Source organism: Mustela nivalis, assembly GCF_964662115.1.
Source record: "Mustela nivalis genome assembly, chromosome: 17".
Taxonomy (NCBI): domain Eukaryota; kingdom Metazoa; phylum Chordata; class Mammalia; order Carnivora; family Mustelidae; genus Mustela; species Mustela nivalis.
The window spans coordinates 20794436-20813508 of record NC_139036.1 but is presented as its reverse complement, the minus strand read 5'-3'; the positions used below and the strand labels follow the sequence as shown (position 1 = coordinate 20813508).

General features: G+C 57.7%; 3 protein-coding genes across 4 annotated transcripts in view; 2 read left to right on the top strand and 1 right to left on the bottom strand.

The window, feature by feature from the left end:
- Positions 1 to 19073, bottom strand: part of ALDOC (aldolase, fructose-bisphosphate C) — a 1020901-nt gene that overhangs the window by 144074 nt on the left and 857754 nt on the right. The gene's annotated exons all lie outside the window — the stretch shown is intronic.
- On the top strand, positions 51 to 12165 carry NEK8 (NIMA related kinase 8). Of its 2 annotated transcripts, XM_082707093.1 has the most exons (16): positions 51 to 2372; positions 5504 to 5709; positions 5983 to 6215; positions 6428 to 6559; positions 6853 to 6925; positions 7035 to 7243; positions 7471 to 7553; positions 7636 to 7817; positions 7911 to 8061; positions 8759 to 8835; positions 9210 to 9327; positions 9901 to 10051; positions 10287 to 10450; positions 10552 to 10710; positions 10891 to 11049; positions 11457 to 12165. In XM_082707093.1, exons 2-16 carry the CDS (start codon positions 5701 to 5703, stop codon positions 11483 to 11485), a joined length of 1929 nt encoding a protein of 642 aa, XP_082563219.1. In that variant the 5' UTR covers positions 51 to 2372; positions 5504 to 5700; the 3' UTR covers positions 11486 to 12165. The 2 variants fall into 2 exon arrangements, with proteins under 2 accessions (XP_082563219.1, XP_082563218.1); XM_082707092.1 differs by lacking the exon at positions 6853 to 6925.
- Positions 12726 to 18811, top strand: TRAF4 (TNF receptor associated factor 4). Its single transcript, XM_082707151.1, has 7 exons — positions 12726 to 12978; positions 15926 to 15977; positions 16571 to 16675; positions 16746 to 16907; positions 16989 to 17150; positions 17238 to 17393; positions 17668 to 18811. The coding sequence occupies exons 1-7, from the start codon at positions 12836 to 12838 to the stop codon at positions 18298 to 18300; spliced, it is 1413 nt and encodes a 470-aa protein (XP_082563277.1). The 5' UTR covers positions 12726 to 12835; the 3' UTR covers positions 18301 to 18811.

Below are 19073 nucleotides of genomic sequence, written 5' to 3'. Positions count from 1 at the left end.
CCCGGCCGCCTGCCCCCGCCCCTCCGGCGCCGCCGCGGCACCGAGGGCCAGAACCCCATTTCCCGGGGGCCTCCGGGCCCCGCCTCGCTTCCGCGGACTTCGGGCGAAAAAGGGGCTGTCCTGGGGGGCGGCGACGCCGCGGCACCCCTCGCTGGCGCCTCCCGACGGCCGACAGAGTCCCGCCTCAGTTGCTTGGCCTCATTAACCTGCGTCCCCACTTTTCCCGGGGCTACCGGCTCCCCCGCCTCGGCGGGTACTGAGAGAACTCTCTCTCCGCCCTCAACTCCTTTCTGGGCAGAGCGGGGCGGGGCCCGTCACACACCCGCGTCCTTTAAGCCCTGGTCCTGGGGAGGGGTCCGAGCCGAGCCTCGATAATGGTCTCCGCCTATATTGTTATTTTCACCGGATCTTTAGCTTCTTTGGGCCAGAGACGGACATGTTTATCAGCATCTGTGGCGCCCCGCATCGACTCGGTGTCTAGGAGGGGTCGACTAATCCATCACCCTTCTTCCCAGCCCGCTCTTGGGTTCTTGAGGTCCAGCGGCTGTCACAGTCCTCCCTTAGACAATCCCGGCTCTTCTCCTGGCTCCGTGGAGGCTGGCACGAGGAAGACCGGGCTGCTGGGGTGACCCTTATTCTTCAGGACAGTGGGCTGGAGCAGTTGCAGCTCGTGGTCACGAGGTGTCAGCCTATCCCTACGTTGGCGCGGGATCCCCTTCCCGCCTCCAGGCAAGCGAGGTGCAAACTGAGGAAAGGCTGAAAACGAGTGCTGGGGGAGGGGGTGGTAAGTAGGAAGGGACGGGGGTTGGGAAGAGATTCTGCGAGCGGGAGGGAAAGCTAGAAGCCTTAGGCGCCGGAGACCCAGGGACCAAGAGGTTTGGGTGTTTGCTCTGCCTGCCTTGCTGGCTCCAATGTTACATATTAACGCCTGTGGGGCTCCTGGGTCAACCACAGCCCGACTGGTTTCTAGGTGAGGGCACGAGTGTCCAGGGTTGTGCGGCTTTTCCCCTCTGCACTTCCCTTTGCTCCCAGGACAGCTTTGTTCATCAGCCAACAGCAGCCTGAGCCAGCCACACCGAGGGCCCCTCGTAGGGCCCCTCTCGTGGTCTTTCCAGGTGGACAGGTTTGAGTCTCTTTTGAGGGGTGGGGCGGGACAGAACATAAACACTCCTTTCCTCACATTCCTCACTCACTCAGAAACAGGGACGCTGACTCTTAGCTAATCACCATCCTCTTGCTCCTTAGCTTTTATGGAGCTCGAACAGAGCAGGAGGCACAGGGAGACAACAGGAATTATACTCACTTCCGGCCAAGACCTTAGACAATCATACTAACCAGCCCCTTACGTTTAGGCAGAAGCCTTGATCCCACACCGGTCAAACAGCTCTCCCTCCTCTCTCTGATGCTTTCACATAGTGGTCTACATCCCTCCCATCTTCCTCACAAGGCGATTCTCCTTACAGTTGAGCCTCGAAGGCGGATTACCGGCGGCAAAGTTGCGGGGGAGGGAGGGGTGTGATGAGAGTGCTGACGCGGGCGATGCTCACTTGTTGGGACAGCCTGGAGTCTCCTTCTCCCTAGGTGAATCAGTGTGCAAGGCTCGGGGTTTCCCCGGTCCCTCCCTAGGCAAACACGAAACTAACCCTGATCCCTGCCCCACAAACCGAGAATGCTGACGCTCTTCGTAGTTTTGGTAGTTTATCATTTGCGTGCCAATGAGAATCCGCTCTCTCCTGAAATAGTGTCACTAGTGAGCAAAGAGGTGGGCTGAGATGGGCGCCCGGGTGACTCGGTTAAGCGGCTGCCTTCCACTCAGGACACGATCTCAGGGTCCTGTGATGGAGCCCCGCGTGGGGCTCAGCGGGGAATGTGCTTTTCCCTCTACCTCTGCCTTCCTCTGCCCGCTCCTGCTCTCCCTGTCTCAAATAAATACAATCTTAAAGAAAAAGAAGTGGGTTAGGGAGATTGGTCCTCGCTTTCCATCCTCACTGGTTGTGAAGAGCAGCCCTCGGTTCTAAAGCTTTGTGAGGGCCAAATGCGAACACGTGTGTAGGGAATGGCTTGTACCGTCCTAGCTGCCAAGCGCGCCAAGAAATGCCATAAAACCCCATTTCTGGGATTCTGAAAAAGGAACTGTGGGAGTGAGCTGCAAGGACGTGCAAACGGCACTAGACAAATGCAAAGCCGAAACTCACACCGATTTCCCTTGCTCCGCCCCGCAATTATCTTACAGTGTCGGGGGTGCGGCCACAGGGTGGGCGGGTCCGCGCACGCGCCGCGTCTGGGTGGGGGGTGGGTTCCGGAAATGTGACTCTGAGAAACGAGATGGAGAAGTACGAGCGGATCCGAGTGGTGGGGAGAGGTGCCTTCGGGTGAGCCAGGGATCTGGGGAAGGAATTGGTCGGGGAGAGGGAAAATGAGCCCCAACTCTACAGCGAATTCGCTGCCCGGTTAGCCCCGCCCCGAGGCGTGAGCGCCCGCTTGGAAAGCCCCGCCCAGGCTTCCGGTCCCGGTCCTAGTTGGGAGACTCCGCCTCTAACGAGGTCACGCCCCCCCACCCCGCTTCGAGCCCCGGCTGGCAAGCCTCTGCGCCGCCGCAGAGTTCCGTTCTTTGATACCTGACTCAGCCATTCGACAAATATTGAGCGCTAGCTATACCCATCAGGCTCTCGGCGCCGAGTGTACAGTAAAGTCCAAAATAGGCGTGGTTTTTTTTTCTCTCGGGGCTTGTAGACTGTAGTAAAATAATACAATAAACAAGATCCTAAAGCAGTTGTTAACAAGCTGCGAACGTGGCATACACCACGACTACTTATTTGGGGTGGTGAAGGAAAATTTCTCTTTGGAAGGTGAATTGTAAAGCCAAGACTTGAGGGATGAAAACCAGTAATCCGAAGGTGAAGGCAGAGCTTTTCAGGCAGAGGAAGCAGCATATCCTCACGCGGGAAGGACTTCAGAGTATTCAAGGAACTGAGAAAAAGACTGGTGAAGTTGGAATGTAGTGGGCAAAGTAAAGGATGGTATATATATATAGAGAGAGAGAATGGTATAAAATGTGATTGTCACAGAGGACAGCTGATGGCTAAATAGGCAGAGGTAAAGAGGTTGGGTTTATTCGAAGTGTAAAATGGAAGGGGTTTAAGCAGAATGAATGGTCTTGATATGATTTGCATTTATTTTTTTTTATTTGTTTTAAAGATTTTATTTATTTGAGAGAGTGTGTGTGTGTGTGAGATAGAGAGAGAGAAGCAGGGGGCAGGGGGAGAGGGAGAAGCAGACTCCTTGCTGAGCAGGGAGCTCGATATGGCCTCATTCCAGGGTCCTGGGATCATGACCTGAGCAGAAGGCAGCTGCTTAACACACTGCGCCACCCAGGTGCCCCTGATTTGCATTTTTAAAATGTCATTCTGGCTGCAAGTCAGAAATGGATGAGTTCATATTATTTTAGAAGTGGAAACAGGAAAGATTTTGGCGTGATTTTCAGGTGTCTTTTTTTTTTTTTTTTTTAAGATTTTATTTATTTATTTGTCAGAGAGAGAGAGAGAGAGAGCGAGCACAGGCAGACAGAGTGGCAGGCAGAGTCAGAGGGACAAGCAGGCTCCCCTCGGAGCAAGGAGCCCAATGTGGGACTCGATCCCAGGACGCCGGGATCACGACCTGAGCCAAAGGCAGCTGCTTAACCAACTGAGCCACCCAGGCGTCCCCAGGTGTCTTTTTTTTTAATTCCTTTTTTTTTTTTTAAGATTTTATTTATTTGACAGAGAGAGAGAGAGAGAGAGATCACAAGTAGGCAGAGAGGCAGGCAGAAAAAGAGGGAAGCAGGCTCCCTGCTGAGCAGAGAGCCTGATGCAGAGCTGGATCCCAGGACCCTGAGATCATGACCTGAGCCCAAGGTAGAGGCTTCACCCTTTGAGCCACCCAGGCACCCCCTTTTTTTTTTTAAGATTTTTATTTATGGGGGCGCCTGGGTGGGTCAGTGGGTTAAGTCTCTGCCTTCGGCTCAGGTCATGATCTCAGGGTCTTAGGAGCCAGCCCTGCATCTCTCTCTCTGCTCAGTGGGGAGCCTGCTTCCCCGTCTTTATCTCTGCCTACCTCTCTCTTGTGATCTCTGTCTGTCAAATAAATAAATAAAATCTTTAAAAAGAAAAAGATTTTATTTGACAGAGATACTTCAAGAGAGGTAACACAAGCAGGGGGAGTGGGAGAGGGAGAAGCTTCCCACGGAGCAGGGAGACTGAGGCAGGACAGGATCCCAAGACTCTGGGATCACGACTAAGCAGAGTATTAACTACTGAACCACCCAGACACCCCCAGGTGTCTGACTTGAATGGTTTTATCAGTTACTGAGATGGAAGAGGCTGAGGAAGAAAAGGTTTGGGGGCAGAAATCAAAAGTTTTATTTTGAATTTGTTAAAATTTAAGATGCAGGATGCATGGGTGGCTCAGTCTGTTAAGTGTCTGCCTTCACCTCAGGTTATGATCCCAGGGTCCTGGGCTCAAGTGCTGCATCAGGTGCCTTGCTCACTGGGGGGAGCCTGCTTCTCCCTCTGCCTGCCACTCCCCCTCCTTGTACTGGTCACTCCTGAATGCTCTGTCTCTCTGACAAATAAAATCTTTTAGGGGCACCTGGGTGGCTCAGTGGGTTAAGCCGCTGCCTTCAGCTCAGGTCATGATCTCGGGGTCCCAGGATCAAGTCCCGCATCAGGCTCTCTGCTCAGTAGGGAGCCTGCTTCCTCCTCTCTCTCTCTCTGCCTGCCTCTCTGCCTATTTGTGATCTCTCTCTGTCAAATAAATAAATAAAATATTTTAAAAAAATTAAATAAAATCTTTTAAAAAAATTAGAATGTTTGCAAGTCACTCTGGTAGAAATGCAAAGCAGGTAGTTGGATTTGTTAGTCTGGGGCTCAGAGGAGAGGTTTGAGATGGAAATATAAATTTGATACTCAGATGATCCTCTTATAGTCCATTCATTCAGCAGATACTTATTGACCCCCTACTGTGTGCTAAATGCTGGGTTGTGCTCTGGGGATATAGTTGTGAAGGAGACTAGGAACACTGCTTTTATGGCCACTGACCAGAGTTGGAAGAAAATAATAGTATGAACAGCTTCCACTCATGCTCTCAACAACCCAGGGAAATTGATTCTGGTTTCCAGATGAATATGTCATATAATCCCAAACCAGGTAAGTAATACAAGGAGGAGCCAGGATTTGAACCCAGGCAGTTAACTCTGAAATCTGTGCGCACTAAGGACGATCAAGACTAACTTCACTGTGCCTGTGCTGAAACCAAGCCTCAGGTTAAATGACTTGCCCCAGGTCTCACACACAGCGTTTGTGGCCAGTTATCCCTATTCTTGAACTTGTCCTATGCATTTTAGATGACCTCTTAGTCTCCATGCCTGTTTCCCCTCTCCTAAGGAGCATCCAGCGACCAGGTCTGCCCTGCCTGATGTGTGGCTGGAAGCTCAGCTGGGATCCACCCCTGTGCTCTGTGTCCTCAGGATTGTGCACCTGTGCCTGCGCAAGGCTGACCAGAAGCTGGTGATCATTAAGCAGATCCCAGTGGAGCAAATGACCAAAGAAGAGCGGCAGGCAGCCCAAAATGAGTGCCAGGTCCTCAAGCTGCTCAACCACCCCAATGTCATCGAGTACTATGAGAACTTCCTGGAGGACAAGGCACTCATGATTGCCATGGAGTATGCACCAGGTGGGCCAGCCTCCTCACATTGGCCTGGCTCCAAGGGCCCCTCTCTTCTGGGACAAGCAGACCCAGATCAGCCAGCTTCCATCCTCAGACTGGGTTTGATGGCAGTTCACAGGTATAGGGTTGTGACACCAGGTGTGCAAGGCTGGTAGACCCTTGCCCTGTCTGTGCTGTTGGTTTCTTTCTTTTTTTTTTTTTTTCCGCTGTTGATTTCTTAACAGGAGAGTGCCAGGCACGGGAAAAGACTAGACCTTAGCTAGTTCCTTCCTGCTTCAGGTGGCACGCTGGCCGAGTTTATCCAGAAGCGCTGTAATTCCCTGCTGGAGGAAGAGACCATCCTACACTTCTTTGTGCAGATCCTGCTCGCACTGCACCACGTGCACACCCATCTCATCCTGCACCGAGACCTCAAGACTCAAAACATCCTTCTGGACAAACACCGCATGGTTGTCAAGATTGGGGACTTCGGCATCTCCAAGATCCTTAGTAGCAAGAGCAAGGCCTACACGGTGCCTGGGCACAGAGGGGACTTCATGGGTGCTGGAGGGGTTTTGAGGGCCAAGGCTCACTCTGCGTCCCAACCCCCTCCCTTCCCAAGACCTTGGCCCCCTCCCCCCCCGCCCCGGGCTGGTTGGTCCTGTAGGAGGAAGCAGTCTCCCTTGGGCCTTGGACAGAGCCTTCCCTCCCCTAAGCTGTAATAAGATCTGCTTCCCTCTTGCAGGTGGTGGGCACCCCGTGCTACATCTCCCCTGAACTGTGTGAGGGCAAGCCTTACAACCAGAAGAGTGACATCTGGGCCCTGGGCTGTGTCCTCTATGAACTGGCCAGCCTCAAGAGGGCCTTTGAAGCTGCGGTGAGTTATACCCCCAGAGAGACAAGTGAGAAATATCTATGTCTATCTCCCTGCCCTAGAAGTCCTTGGCTCCAGCCACTTCTGTGTTCCTTCCCTTGTGGTGGAGTTGTTTCCCTCGTCAGACTGGGAAATTACCCCATGGCTGGGCTGTGGCTTCCCTCAGGCTTGGGTCCCCCGTTAAACTGAGGTCTCCTGAGAGCAGGGCTCTCCCATCAGATTAGAGACTGCCCCCAAACCCCGCTGCTTCCACCAAGGGCAAGACCTGACCTGAGTTCTCCCAACCAACCACCTAGGGTTTCTGAGGACATAGCTGCAGCTCCCCTATCAGGAGTTCCTATCCCTGGGAGTCCCCTCGTCAGACTGCAGGTTCGCGGTGCAAGGCTTTGACCCTCCAGTTAGACCTGGAGGCAGGAGGTGCTGCCACCCAAGAGCCTGGGACAGGCTCTGGCCAACCTTACCCTTGGTGCTTCCACAGAACCTGCCAGCACTGGTCCTGAAGATCATGAGTGGCACCTTTGCACCAATCTCTGACCGGTACAGCCCTGAGCTGCGCCAGCTTGTCCTCAGTCTGCTCAGCCTGGAGCCCTCACAGCGTCCACCGCTCAGCCACATTATGGCGCAGCCCCTCTGCATCCGCGCCCTCCTCAACCTTCACACTGATCTGGGCAGTGTCCGCATGAGGAGGCCTGTGTGGGGAGTGGGGGGGTGCTGTAGCTCTGGGAAGCGGGTGTGTGTGTGTGTGTGTGTGTGTGTGTGAAAGAGAGAGAGAGACACCCAGTGAGAGCAGCACAATAAGCCTGGGCAAATCCTCTGTTCCTGCGTGTGTGGTGTGTTGGGGGGTGGGGGGGTGGAGGGTGGGAGGGCAGGTGCCAGGAACGGTCCGTGTCCTGAAGCCCCCATTTGACCCACAGGGCAGAGAAGTCCCTGGTCCCTGGGCCACCCATGGCCCCGGGCTGCAGCCCAGGAAGCAGGACCACCGGCTCCCGCTGCAGGGGTAAGTCAGAGCCGACCTCCGGTGCCTCCCCGATGCCAAGCCATTCCCACCAGTTTAATAGACCTGACACGGTGTCCCGCAGGCATACCCCGGGGATCCCCCCGGCCGGCCATTCCGCCACCACTGTCGTCCGTGTACGCGTGGGGTGGCGGGCTAAGCACCCCGCTGCGGCTGCCGATGCTCAACACAGAAGTGGTCCAGGTGGCGGCCGGACGCACGCAGAAGGCAGGCGTCACGCGCTCTGGGCGCCTTATCTTGTGGGAGGTGAGCAGGCTGTTGGGTGGGGGGAGCCTGGGGTCCAGTGGGGGGGGGGTAAGTCCTGAGGGGCCACTCAGGCCCCACCCATGCCCTCCACAGGCCCCGCCCCTAGGCGCGGGAGGGGGCGCCCTCCTGCCTGGGGCTGTGGAGCAGCAGCAGCCCCAGTTCGTCTCCCGTTTCCTGGAGGGCCAGTCGGGCGTGACTATCAAGCATGTGGCCTGTGGGGACCTCTTCACAGCCTGCCTAACCGGTGAGTCCAGCAGGGGACTATCCTGGGGCATTCCACAGAGTCTGAGAAGGCCCCCCCAGAGCAGCTCCCCTCACTGGTTGTCATTTGCGCACTCATTAATGCTCTACTTGTTATCTTGCATCAGGTGCTTTATTATTATTATTATTATTATTATTATTATTATTATTATTTAGATTTTATTTACTTATTTGACCGAGATCACAAGTAGGCAGAGAGGCAGGCAGAGAAAGAGAGGAGGAAGCAAGCTCCTCGCTGAGCAGAGAGCCTGATGTGGGGCTCAATCCCAGGACCCTGGGATCATGACCTATGCCGAAGGCAGAGGCTTTAACCCACTGAGCCACCCAGGTGCCCCGCTTTATTATTTTTTTAAGGTGTATTTATTATTTTGAGAGAGAGAGGTGCTTTACTTACACAGTCTCCTTTACCCTTCACAATAGGCCTGGTGAGGTAGTTACTGTAGATTATCTTCATTTGAGGGAGGCTGAGTGACAGACTTGAAAAGCTCAGATCTACAGCTCAGAGGCTGTCTCTTGTCCAAACTCAACCAAAGAGATACCCTGCTTGTCCTTTTCTACCTTCTGCCCCATTCTTCCAGCCTTTGTTTCCAACTTCTTTCTCTTCCAACCCATGGACTGGCCTCTCTGGAAAAACAGCCCAACCTCTCTCCCTTCTTTTTCCTCACCACCCCTCTCTGCAGACCGAGGTATCATCATGACCTTTGGCAGTGGCAGCAATGGGTGCCTAGGCCATGGCAGCCTCAATGACCTCAGCCAGGTGGGTGCTTCAGGTACTTGGGGGAGGAGGAAGTGGGGTGGTGGCAAGGAGTGCACATCTGACAGCTGACACCCGAGTTGGGGGCCGGGAATCCCCAGCAGCCACCGGTCCCTCTAGCTCCTGGGTTGCACCTGTTCTGAGCAACACCAGGGGAAGTACAGAAAGACCAGGCTTCCCCAGTAGTGGCAGTGCATGCGTGTGTGTGCATGTGTGTGTGTGTGTGTGTGTGTGTTAAAGACACAGCTGTCTGGTGAGAATTTGCAGCCTCCAACTTCTTCATCCCTCCATGGGATGCTGAGGCCAGGCAGCAGTCCAGGCCCCTTGCCTACTATCTCTTTCTTCCTCTCTCTCTCTCTCTCTCTCTCTCTCTCTAGCCCACCATTGTGGAGGCCCTGCTGGGCTATGAGATGGTGCAGGTGGCCTGTGGAGCGTCCCACGTGCTGGCCCTGTCCACTGAGCGAGAACTCTTTGCCTGGGGCCGCGGAGACGGTGGTAAGCTTTCCTCCCTGTTTAAGCTTCTAGATTCTATCTCACAGCACCCTGACTGGGACTTGAAGAGGACTTCATACCCACCTCCCAACCCTGGCCTCTTCTCCCTCTTTTCTCTTAAGCCGATTCCATTCATTTCTTCATTCACCAAAACTTTACTGCCCATCTAGTACAAGCCCCTCCTGTGCTGGGTGCAGAGACAAGATGAGGAGGAATACCTTCCTTCAGGGGCTTATGATGTAGTGAGAGATCTCTTTCATCCGGCGGCCCTCTCTGGGTCAGATGTCATGCTGGGCATTGGAAACTAGAGAGGACTTACATGGAGTTTCTGTCCTCCTGGCCTAGTGGGGGGAGGGATGACATCTCCCTACAATAAAGAACAGACAACATCAGGGCTCCCCCCAAGGTCCAGAGATGTGGGAACTCAAGGAATGGCATGGGACATCCCTGGAGGAGACAGAGTTGGCATCTGAACAGCCTTAACTCACGCCGTTACCACCTCTCCATGGCTGGTCCGCATCCTGGCATCACCAACCCTAAAATCCAAACTAGCCCCATCCTTGTTTCTCCTTGTAGGCCGGCTGGGACTGGGTACCAGGGAGTCCCACAGCTGCCCCCAGCAGGTGTCCATGCCCCCAGGACAGGAAGCCCAGCGGGTGATATGTGGCATTGACTCTTCCATGATCCTCACTGTCCCAGGCCGAGCCCTGGCCTGTGGGAGTAACAGGTAAATGGGTCCAGTGGGATGACTAGACTGCCTTCCCCCTCCCTGGCTGCTAATGCTCTGTCCGTCATTGTCTACCTTCCCCCCAGGGTCCAAGCTGAGGGTGGGGCTGAGCACACTGCTGGGTTCAACCCAGGGTGGGAACTGTCCTCTGGGAACCAGCCCTGGCACACATTGGTGGGGTCAGGAGGGTCTGTGCAAACCACCAGTCGGACTTGGCTTCTGGTTTTACCTTCAGGTTCAACAAGCTGGGCCTGGACCCCCTCTCCCTGGGGGAGGAGACTGCCCCCCACCAGCAGGTGGAGGAGGCCCTGAGCTTCACACCACTAGGCTCTGCACCCCTCGACCAGGAGCCCCTGCTCAGTGTGGACCTGGGCACTGCTCACTCAGCTGCCGTGACTGGTGAGTAGGACCCAGGCCCAGGAGGCCACAGGTGGACTCCCCCGTCTCCTCAGGATCTCAGCTGAGACAGCCCCTATCCCCTCCTCTTTCCTCCCCTACAGCCTCTGGTGACTGCTACACTTTTGGCAGCAATCAGCATGGGCAGTTGGGTACCCATGCCCGCCGGATCAGCAGGGCACCTTGTCAAGTCCAAGGCCTGCAGAACATCAAGATAGCAATGGTGGCCTGCGGGGATGCCTTCACTGTAGCCATTGGGACAGGTGATTGATCCGTGGGCACTGTGGGGCCAGATAGGGGTGCTGGCAGGCCCATGGGCAGTGGGGATGGGGGTGGTATCCCACTCAGGGCTGCTGAACCTCCTCTTGGGGCTAGATGGATGGAGGGTAGCTGCTTACTAAGCCGTGTCCTCCTCTTCCCGTCCTTGGGATTCTCTTTGGCAGAAGGTGAAGTGTACTCTTGGGGGAAAGGGGCCCGAGGTCGACTAGGAAGACGGGATGAGGATGCTGGACTCCCTCGGCCAGTGCAGCTGCAGGAGACACATCCCTACACAGTGACGTCTGTGTCCTGTTGCCATGGAAACACTCTCCTGGCTGTCCGTCGTGAGTTGTTACCTTTTCCCGCCTCACCTCCACAAAGTTTAATCCAGTGGTGGGGGCCCTGCCCACCCTCCCATCCCCCAGTGGTCACAGCCCAAAGCACTAAGAGCATGTTAAGCCTCCAGATAAATGAAAGCAGAAGCTGTTGGGTAAGACAGCTGCCTGCCTGGTGAAGGCAAGGGAGTTTACTTCTTGGGCCTCACTTGAAGGACTGTTCCCAGTGCTTCCCAGGGTCCAAAAGCATTCTTTCTGCTACCCCCAGTCCAGTTTAGTTTGAAACTCTGTTTCTGGCCGGTCAAGGTCCAGAGTCCAGGGCACAGTGTGTGTGGGAGTGGGAGCGAAGGTGGGTATCCCTTGCTGGAGGCACTGCCCTCTGGGTGTCTGCAGGGGTTTCTCATTTGTACCTCCAGCGGTTACAGATGAGCCCATCCCACCGTGAGGCATCTAGATACACTGCTGGACCACCCCAATATTGCTGCTCATCGGAACATGCTTGAAAACTCCAGACACTTGCAGAGGACTGTTCCCACCAGCACTGGAGTGTCCTCAGTACCGGAGAAAAACCAGCGGAACAGCCACTCTCCTTTGGCCCTGGATCCGGAGACCCCAACCACCCCATTCCCCCAAGATCTTTTTTCTCTTCCCACCCCTTTTAAGTTGGTATCCCCAGGGTCCAGCCTGGCTAGGGTCGGAAAACAGACCCAACCTTCCCAAGCAGGGTGGTCTCCAGCGTCTTGGCAGGAAAAAGCTGGAGGCAGCTGTGGCTCCACCCAGACCCTGCCCTTTACCCCCAGCACAATTAGAGAATAAGTCGCTGGTGCCCCCTGGGAGAGCAGCTCAGTGCTTTGGAGCAGGGCAAGCCCCGTCCTGCCTGGACTGGCCATTCTAGCTGCCTGGCTTCTGCATTGCTCGGAGATCTGGAGGCACAGAACTTCTGAGTGGACTGGGAGTGTATCTGCAAGGGCACCAAAGTATCCGCTGCAGAATGGGGTCCCTGCCGAAGGTTGCCCCTCCACCCACGCCATTCCCCCAAAGCAGGTTGGGAGAAAGAGTAACTGGCTGGGCCGGACCAGTTTTCCAGATGACTGGGAAATAGCGCCAATAAAAACATCAACTGCCTGCCTCGAATGTGATCTCTTCGGGGATGGGGGTGGAGACCCGACACCCCAGGGCTGGGCAAGGCCGAGGTCCAGGGAGGAATGTGGGCGCAGCCTGAGGCTGGGGCCGAGGTTCCTCTGGCCCAGCGCCCAGCTAGGCTTCCCTGCCCCAGCCGAGCTCCCCAGATCTGGTTGCCAGGCTTCGGCTGCCTAGCACCTGCAAGCTGGAGTCCCGGGCCCCGGGGCGACACGTGGCCCCCCGAGACATAGGTGTTGACGCCGGAGAAGCGAACCTTTGTGGTGCGGCCCAGCGTGACCGCCGGGGCCCTCCGCCCCATCCAGCGTCCAGAGACCCCCCAGCCCCGGGGAGAAGCGGAGCAGCCACGACCGCTCTTCCGAAAGGGAGAGAGGAGGAACCCGCGCTCGGCGGAGGGCGCCAGGCGGGCGGTCCGCCGATCCCGAAGTGGCTAGCCCGCGAGGTGGGTGGGAGCCGGGTGCGGAGGGCGCTAGGACCCCGCGGGCGCGGCTCCACCCCCTCTTCCGGCGGGCGGGCTCGCGGGCTCGGGGGCTGGGCGCCGGCCGCGGCCGCCAGTCGGCGCCGCCCGGAGCCGGGAGCGCGGCCGGAGCGAGGCGCGGGCTGTGGGGCCGCTCCGTGCCCGGCCGCGCTCGCCCGTGCCCGCTGCCCACCCGCCATGCCCGGCTTCGACTACAAGTTCCTTGAGAAGCCCAAGCGGCGGCTGCTGTGCCCACTGTGCGGGAAGCCCATGCGCGAGCCGGTGCAGGTTTCTACCTGCGGCCACCGCTTCTGCGACACCTGCCTGCAGGAGTTCCTCAGGTGCGGGCCGGGGGTGGGGAGCGGGGAACGGCCGTGGCCGTGGCGAGGGGGGACAGAGCGTGGGGAGGGGCCCAGGCGGGAGGCACGCCGGGCCTTTGTCTGCGCCGCGGCTCTCTGACCTCAGGGGCGCCCACCGTGACGTCACGGGGCGGCGGTGACGTCAGGCCCCGAGGGAGGACCCCACGCACTAATGTGAAGGTTCCTGGGGCCCTTCGGAAGAATTCCGTGCCTGCCGGCGGGGTAGAGGTGGGAGAAAACGCCCTTCCTGACCCGTGGCAGGCCCTCCCCCTCACCTGAAAGCTGGAGCGGCCGCATCCTTGAACTTTGAATCCGCAGGGGAAGAGGAGGACAGAACCCTCGGTCCCGGTCCCGTACAGGGCCTTAAGCCTCTCGGGTTTCCGCCCATCTAACCTCCTGAGCTAAGAGCAATCCGAGAGCGGCAGCTATTGTTCTCCCATTTCACAGATGGTGAAACAAGAGACTCAAAGAAAGGCTGCGACTTGCCCACGGTCACACAGTTCCTTAAAGGTTTAAGTGGGATTAAACCCGGGCTGCTTTTGGTCGCACAGTAGAGGGAGAACTGTGACGCTCCAGATCGCCCCTGAAGCCGTGGAACCGTTCGGGTGTCCCTCCTCGTCCCTGGGGATCTTGAGTACCGAGGGTGGTCTGTAAATCGTGAGGGAGGGCCGCGCATCCTGGGTGTAACTGAACTAGGGATCCAGGTGGCCCCTTGGCTCTGGGGCCTCTGTTGAGTTCTGGGCGCTCTGCCGTGTCGGGAATCTAAACTCCTTTGCTGGGAACTGTTCAGGCCCGGGTGTGGGGAGGCGAGATGAGGGAGCCCCCACTCCTGGGGAAAGTCGTGCCCCAGGAGCACAGGGGACAGCTGGGTCAGCCACTGCCGCCTGTCTGCTGAGGCGAGTTAGGGGCGCAGACAGCATTTCTGGGGTTCCTGCCTTCAGTGCACCCCGCTCCCTCTCTTAGCCCTCCGCAGCCCCTCGCTGGCGGAAATCTCAGCAGGCCCTTTGTTTTCAGTTCCCCCCAGTCTGGGCCGGCTCCTGCCCTCACATATGCTCCTGCGAGAGCTGCGGTGCTGCCTGCCCCCCTCCTCCTTTTCCCTCACCCTCCTCCCACCTCCCTGCAGTGTACACACATACTCCCCTACAGACACACAGTCCCATTGTCTTCTGCGGTGCCCTTCCCCGGCCCTCTGGTTTCCAGATGAGGCCAGCTTAGCCCCTGCCTCCACCCCCAGCCAACCCACCCTTACAGCCTCCGAGGGAGCAGGGGAGGGGGCTGTCAGGCCATTTCCCTCCACCACCTCCTCTGCCCCTTTCTCCAGCTTCTGCCCCTCCCCCTCCCGGAAATCCCCTCTTCCTCTCCCACAGCCCCCTCCCCCCATCCTGTTTTCTCCCCTGGGCCTGGGCCTCCACTGCACAGCCTGGAGCTGTCTGGGCCCCTCTCCTTCCCCTTCCCCAGCTCTTGAGCTGTGCAGCTGAGGCCCCCGAAGGACAGAAGTGGTTGAACAGGCTCTGTCCCTCACCACCACCCCCTACCCTACCAGGGTGTCCATAACCCTGGCGGAACCTTTGTCCTGGCTGGGCCCCAAGCTGCTCCTGCTAATCTGCCTGAAGACTGGGGACTTGCCTCAGTCCCCTCCCTGTCTCCCAGACCACTAAATCAGCACATTCCTGAAGCAGCCAAACAGACCCTTCCCCCTATTGCCCACCCCTCTTTCCCCATTCCTGCCTGGGCTATTGCTCAGGTTGGTCCAGGAGCGCTGGCTGCCTTGTGGGCATGGGTGCACCTCTTCAGTACCTGGACGTGTATTGTTCTTGGCATTGGTGGCATAACCAGTGGTGGTGATGGGGTCGGGGGAGGTGGGTGCTAGAGATCTTTAAAGCACCCGGGGCCTGAACTCCCCAGGTCCTACAGAGTAGCATCATGGACAGGCTGCCATGTGGCTTCCTCTTCCGCCTTGGTTTCTTGGTTTCTTGGTTTCTGCCTTCCACCTGCTTGACTCAGATCTGACGGGAATGCCATGCCTGAGGGCCTTGGGTCCTACTGGGTGAGCCGGTGCCCTGCCTAGGTGGCGCCAGATGTGTGTGACTGGCCCTAGCCAGGGTCAGCAAGGTCATGTTGGTGGAAGCAGGTGTGCCAGCAGGTTTCTTGGTGCTGACCTCCCGGTGGGGATTAGTGCAAGGTGAATTAGTGAAAGGAAGCTTTCAGAGGTTGCCTTTAGGTGACCAGAGTCTTGGCCGAGCTTGCCTGGAGGGTTTTTCTTGCCCCAGCCCCTTGTGTGTGTACAGCGTAGTAGAACCTGTCTGAACTGTCTGAAGATGTCCAGGTGCTGCTTTACTTTGGGTCTCAGTTCTTTCATCTGCAAAATGGGGGGCACGCAGCCCCTTCGCATAGGCAGCTGGTTAGGACTGGATAGGAGTGTAAACATTGCCTGAGGGTGAGACTCTCCTCTTTGCTTTAGAAGACACACCCTCACTGGAGGAGGAAAGGGACCTTTCCAGAAGGTCCAGAAACTGACCTTTGCCCTGGGTTCTGGGACAAGAATCCTAAGGGAGGCTGGGGTGCCCTGCCACTTAATTTCAGCCCATCGCTGCCCACCTCCCCACCTCCCCCTTCCCCGCATCGGTACCCCCAGCCAGTGAAAACTAACGGGTGGAGGGCAGGTGTCCTGTTGCTTTTCCAGTCCAGCTGCCCTCCTGGGTGAGGGGGGGGGAGGGATACCAGCTGCCACCTGTTGGCCAAATGCTCTCAGAGGCAGCTGTCTGCCTCCAGTGGGCCCAGAACCCCTCTTCTCAGGACAAGAGCTGGGATCTGGGGTCTCCCGCTGAGAGGTCTGGTGAGGGAGGGAGGGTACCCTGGTTGAGGGGGTGGGGCCTGGGTTCTTCCTTTCTGGAGTTGGAGCCTGACCCTATCCCCTCCCCCTTCACAGTGAAGGCGTCTTCAAATGCCCTGAGGACCAGCTTCCTTTGGACTATGCCAAGGTGAGCCTACAGTGCCAGGCCGGGGCCCAGGTTACAGGGTTTTGCCCTTGGTGGAGGTTGGAGCTGTTGGCAGCCAGTTGGCTCAGGGCCAGTGTCAACCCAGTACTGTGGAATCTTGTGCCCCCATGAAGGTGGCCTCTTCCCTCCCACCAGGCCAGTTTGCAAATGAGGCCAGTGTTTGCCCTGGAGGGCAGGCACAATGCCCAGCCTGTGGGGGTGCACAGAGCCGCTCTGTGCCCGAAGGGAGTGCTCCCCTCCCCTTTGGGTGGCAAGCCAGACCCGTGGCTGACGGCCAGGACCCCTCTACCAGGAGGAAGGAAGCAGAGGATGTGGGGGCTGCCTGGAACTGAGCAGGCCGATTGGTTGCCCCTCTGGAGGGAGTGTCATGTACAGGCACGCTGGGGACCCTGGTGTCCAGCTTTGGAGCAGACACCACCTGTGCCTTTTATCGCTGGGCACAGAGGGGACTATAGATCAAGAGAGCATGTTCCTGAAGCTCAGGTAGAGCTAGCCTGGCTGGGGTAGGGTGGGGTGGTGGTGACTGGGGACTGGAGCAGCCTTTGACCCTGGCTGGTTCCTCCCCATCCACCCAGATCTACCCAGACCCCGAGCTGGAGGTGCAGGTGTTGGGCCTGGCCATCCGCTGTATCCACAGTGAGGAGGGCTGCCGCTGGAGTGGGCCGCTGCGGCACCTGCAGGTGAGTCCCCGGCGGGGAGGGAGGGATGAGTCCTTTCCCGGCGGGCGCTCACCGCCTCCTTTCCCACCAGAGCCACCTGAATGCATGCAGCTTCAACGTCATCCCCTGCCCCAACCGCTGCCCCACGAAGCTGAGCCGCCGGGACCTGCCTGCCCATTTGCAGCACGACTGCCCCAAGCGGCGCCTCAAGTGCGAGTTCTGTGGCTGCGACTTCAGTGGGGAGGCCTTTGAGGTAAGCAGGGGTGGGGGGCCTGGCTGAGGGGTGTAGTTGAGCCGGGCACCCTTAACTTGGCCCCCCGGGGCATCTCCGCAGAGCCATGAAGGCGTGTGCCCTCAGGAGAGCGTGTACTGTGAGAATAAGTGCGGCGCCCGTATGATGCGGCGCCTGCTGGCCCAGCACGCTGCCTCCGAGTGCCCCAAGCGCACCCAGCCTTGCACCTACTGCACCAAGGAGTTTGTCTTCGACACTATCCAGGTGACGCCCTTTCTAGGTGGCAGGTGTGAGGGGTGGGAGCGGGGAGTCCGGCTGCTGACCTCTATCCTTCTCCTTCTGCGGCCCTAGAGCCACCAGTACCAGTGTCCGCGCTTGCCCGTGCCCTGCCCCAACCAGTGCGGCGTGGGCTCGGTGGCACGGGAGGACCTGCCTGGCCACCTGAAGGAGAGCTGCAGCACGGCGCTGGTGCTGTGTCCGTTCAAGGACTCCGGTTGCAAGCACAGGGTGAGCTATTCCCCACCACCACCACCACCACCCCTTGGCTTTCCTGCCAGCCCCCTTCTTGGCCCTCTATGGCCCCTGCTGTGCTGCTCGGAAGACTTTGGTCCTTCCCTGTGCCAGCCGCTGCCGGGCTCCTAAGTGTCCTCTGTCATTCCCGTTTAGAGTTGGGGCCCTGTCCCCGGCCCCCTCTCTCTCCAGGGCCAGTGCCTACTAAGAACTGTCCTCCCTTCCTACCCCTTCTGCACCACCCCCCTGCGGCCCTGGGCTTTGCCCACAGTGCCCTAAGTTGGCGATGGCCCGACACGTGGAGGAGAGCGTGAAGCCGCACCTTGCCATGATGTGCGCCCTGGTGAGCCGGCAGCGGCAGGAGCTGCAGGAACTGCGGCGGGAGCTGGAGGAGCTGTCGGTGGGCAGTGACGGCGTGCTCATCTGGAAGATCGGCAGCTACGGACGGCGGCTTCAGGAAGCCAAAGCTAAGCCCAACCTCGAGTGCTTCAGCCCAGCCTTCTACACGCACAAGTATGGCTACAAGCTGCAGGTGTCTGCGTTCCTCAATGGCAATGGCAGCGGTGAGGGCACACACCTCTCGCTCTACATCCGCGTGCTGCCAGGTGCCTTTGACAATCTTCTCGAGTGGCCGTTTGCCCGCCGTGTCACCTTCTCCCTGCTGGATCAGAGTGACCCTGGGCTGGCCAAGCCACAGCACGTCACTGAGACCTTTCACCCCGACCCAAACTGGAAGAATTTCCAAAAACCGGGCACTTGGCGGGGCTCCCTGGATGAGAGCTCTCTGGGCTTTGGTTATCCCAAGTTCATCTCCCACCAGGATATCCGTAAGCGAAACTACGTGCGGGATGACGCCGTGTTCATCCGTGCCTCTGTTGAATTGCCCCGAAAGATCCTCAGCTGAGTACAGACGGGGCTCCCCGAGAAAGGGAGGGGGGATTGTGACCTCAGTCAGGAACTGGCTGAACCCAGAGAGGGGGCCGGACCCCCTTTCAGCCTCTTCTGCCTAGGTTCTATTCCCTTGCTCCCCTTCCCGCCTTCCATACCACCCTCAGGTGCCTCCTATTGGTGCTTCAGCCCTGGCCCCTGGAGGGGAGCCAGTCTTGGGGTCATCAAGGGCTTGGAAACAAGAGATCCCAGGGTCTTTCTCCTCTCCTGGGCAGGGAAGAAAGACATGCCTTGGTGCCGGTCACACTCTACCCGGGACTGAGGTGCCTGCTGGTGCTATGTCCCAAGAGCCATAGTCAGGGGGTGGGAGGTGGGAGAGGGAGGGGTAGTTAAAAGAATCTGTCTTGAGATCTGATTTCTCTTCCCCTTTCCCCAGCTGTGCCTCCCCTGGTTATTTATTACTTAGTGCCAGGGGGGCACGGCAGGGGAGCCCTGGTTTTTAATAAATCCTGAATTGTATTTATTAACTTGGTTCCAGCCTGACTTATCTGGGATGGTTAGGGCCCTGGAAGGCTGGCCCGACTGTGAAGGCACCGAGCCAAAGTCGGGCTGCTGCTCGCCTCTCTGGCCTGTTGGGTCGCCCTCTGGTGGACGACAGGAGAGCTGCATCGGGCTTTAGGAAAGCAGTTGCCTGTCTGGTGGGTAAATGGGGGAAGTGCAGGCTCTGGACATTTTTTTCTTTTTTCTTGCTTTCTTCCTTCCTTTCTTTCTTTCTTTTTTTTTTTAAGA

Coding starts and splice junctions, on each gene's coding strand:
- NEK8 (XM_082707092.1), top strand. CDS start 2,326: ATGGAGAAGTACGAGCGGATCCGAGTGGTGGGGAGAGGTGCCTTCGG. Junction 6,560..7,034: donor AGAGGGCCTTTGAAGCTGCG/GTGAGTTATACC, acceptor GTGCTTCCACAG/AACCTGCCAGCACTGGTCCT. Junction 11,050..11,456: donor CACTCTCCTGGCTGTCCGTC/GTGAGTTGTTAC, acceptor TTGTACCTCCAG/CGGTTACAGATGAGCCCATC.
- TRAF4 (XM_082707151.1), top strand. CDS start 12,836: ATGCCCGGCTTCGACTACAAGTTCCTTGAGAAGCCCAAGCGGCGGCTG. Junction 15,978..16,570: donor TTCCTTTGGACTATGCCAAG/GTGAGCCTACAG, acceptor CCATCCACCCAG/ATCTACCCAGACCCCGAGCT. Junction 17,394..17,667: donor ACTCCGGTTGCAAGCACAGG/GTGAGCTATTCC, acceptor CTTTGCCCACAG/TGCCCTAAGTTGGCGATGGC.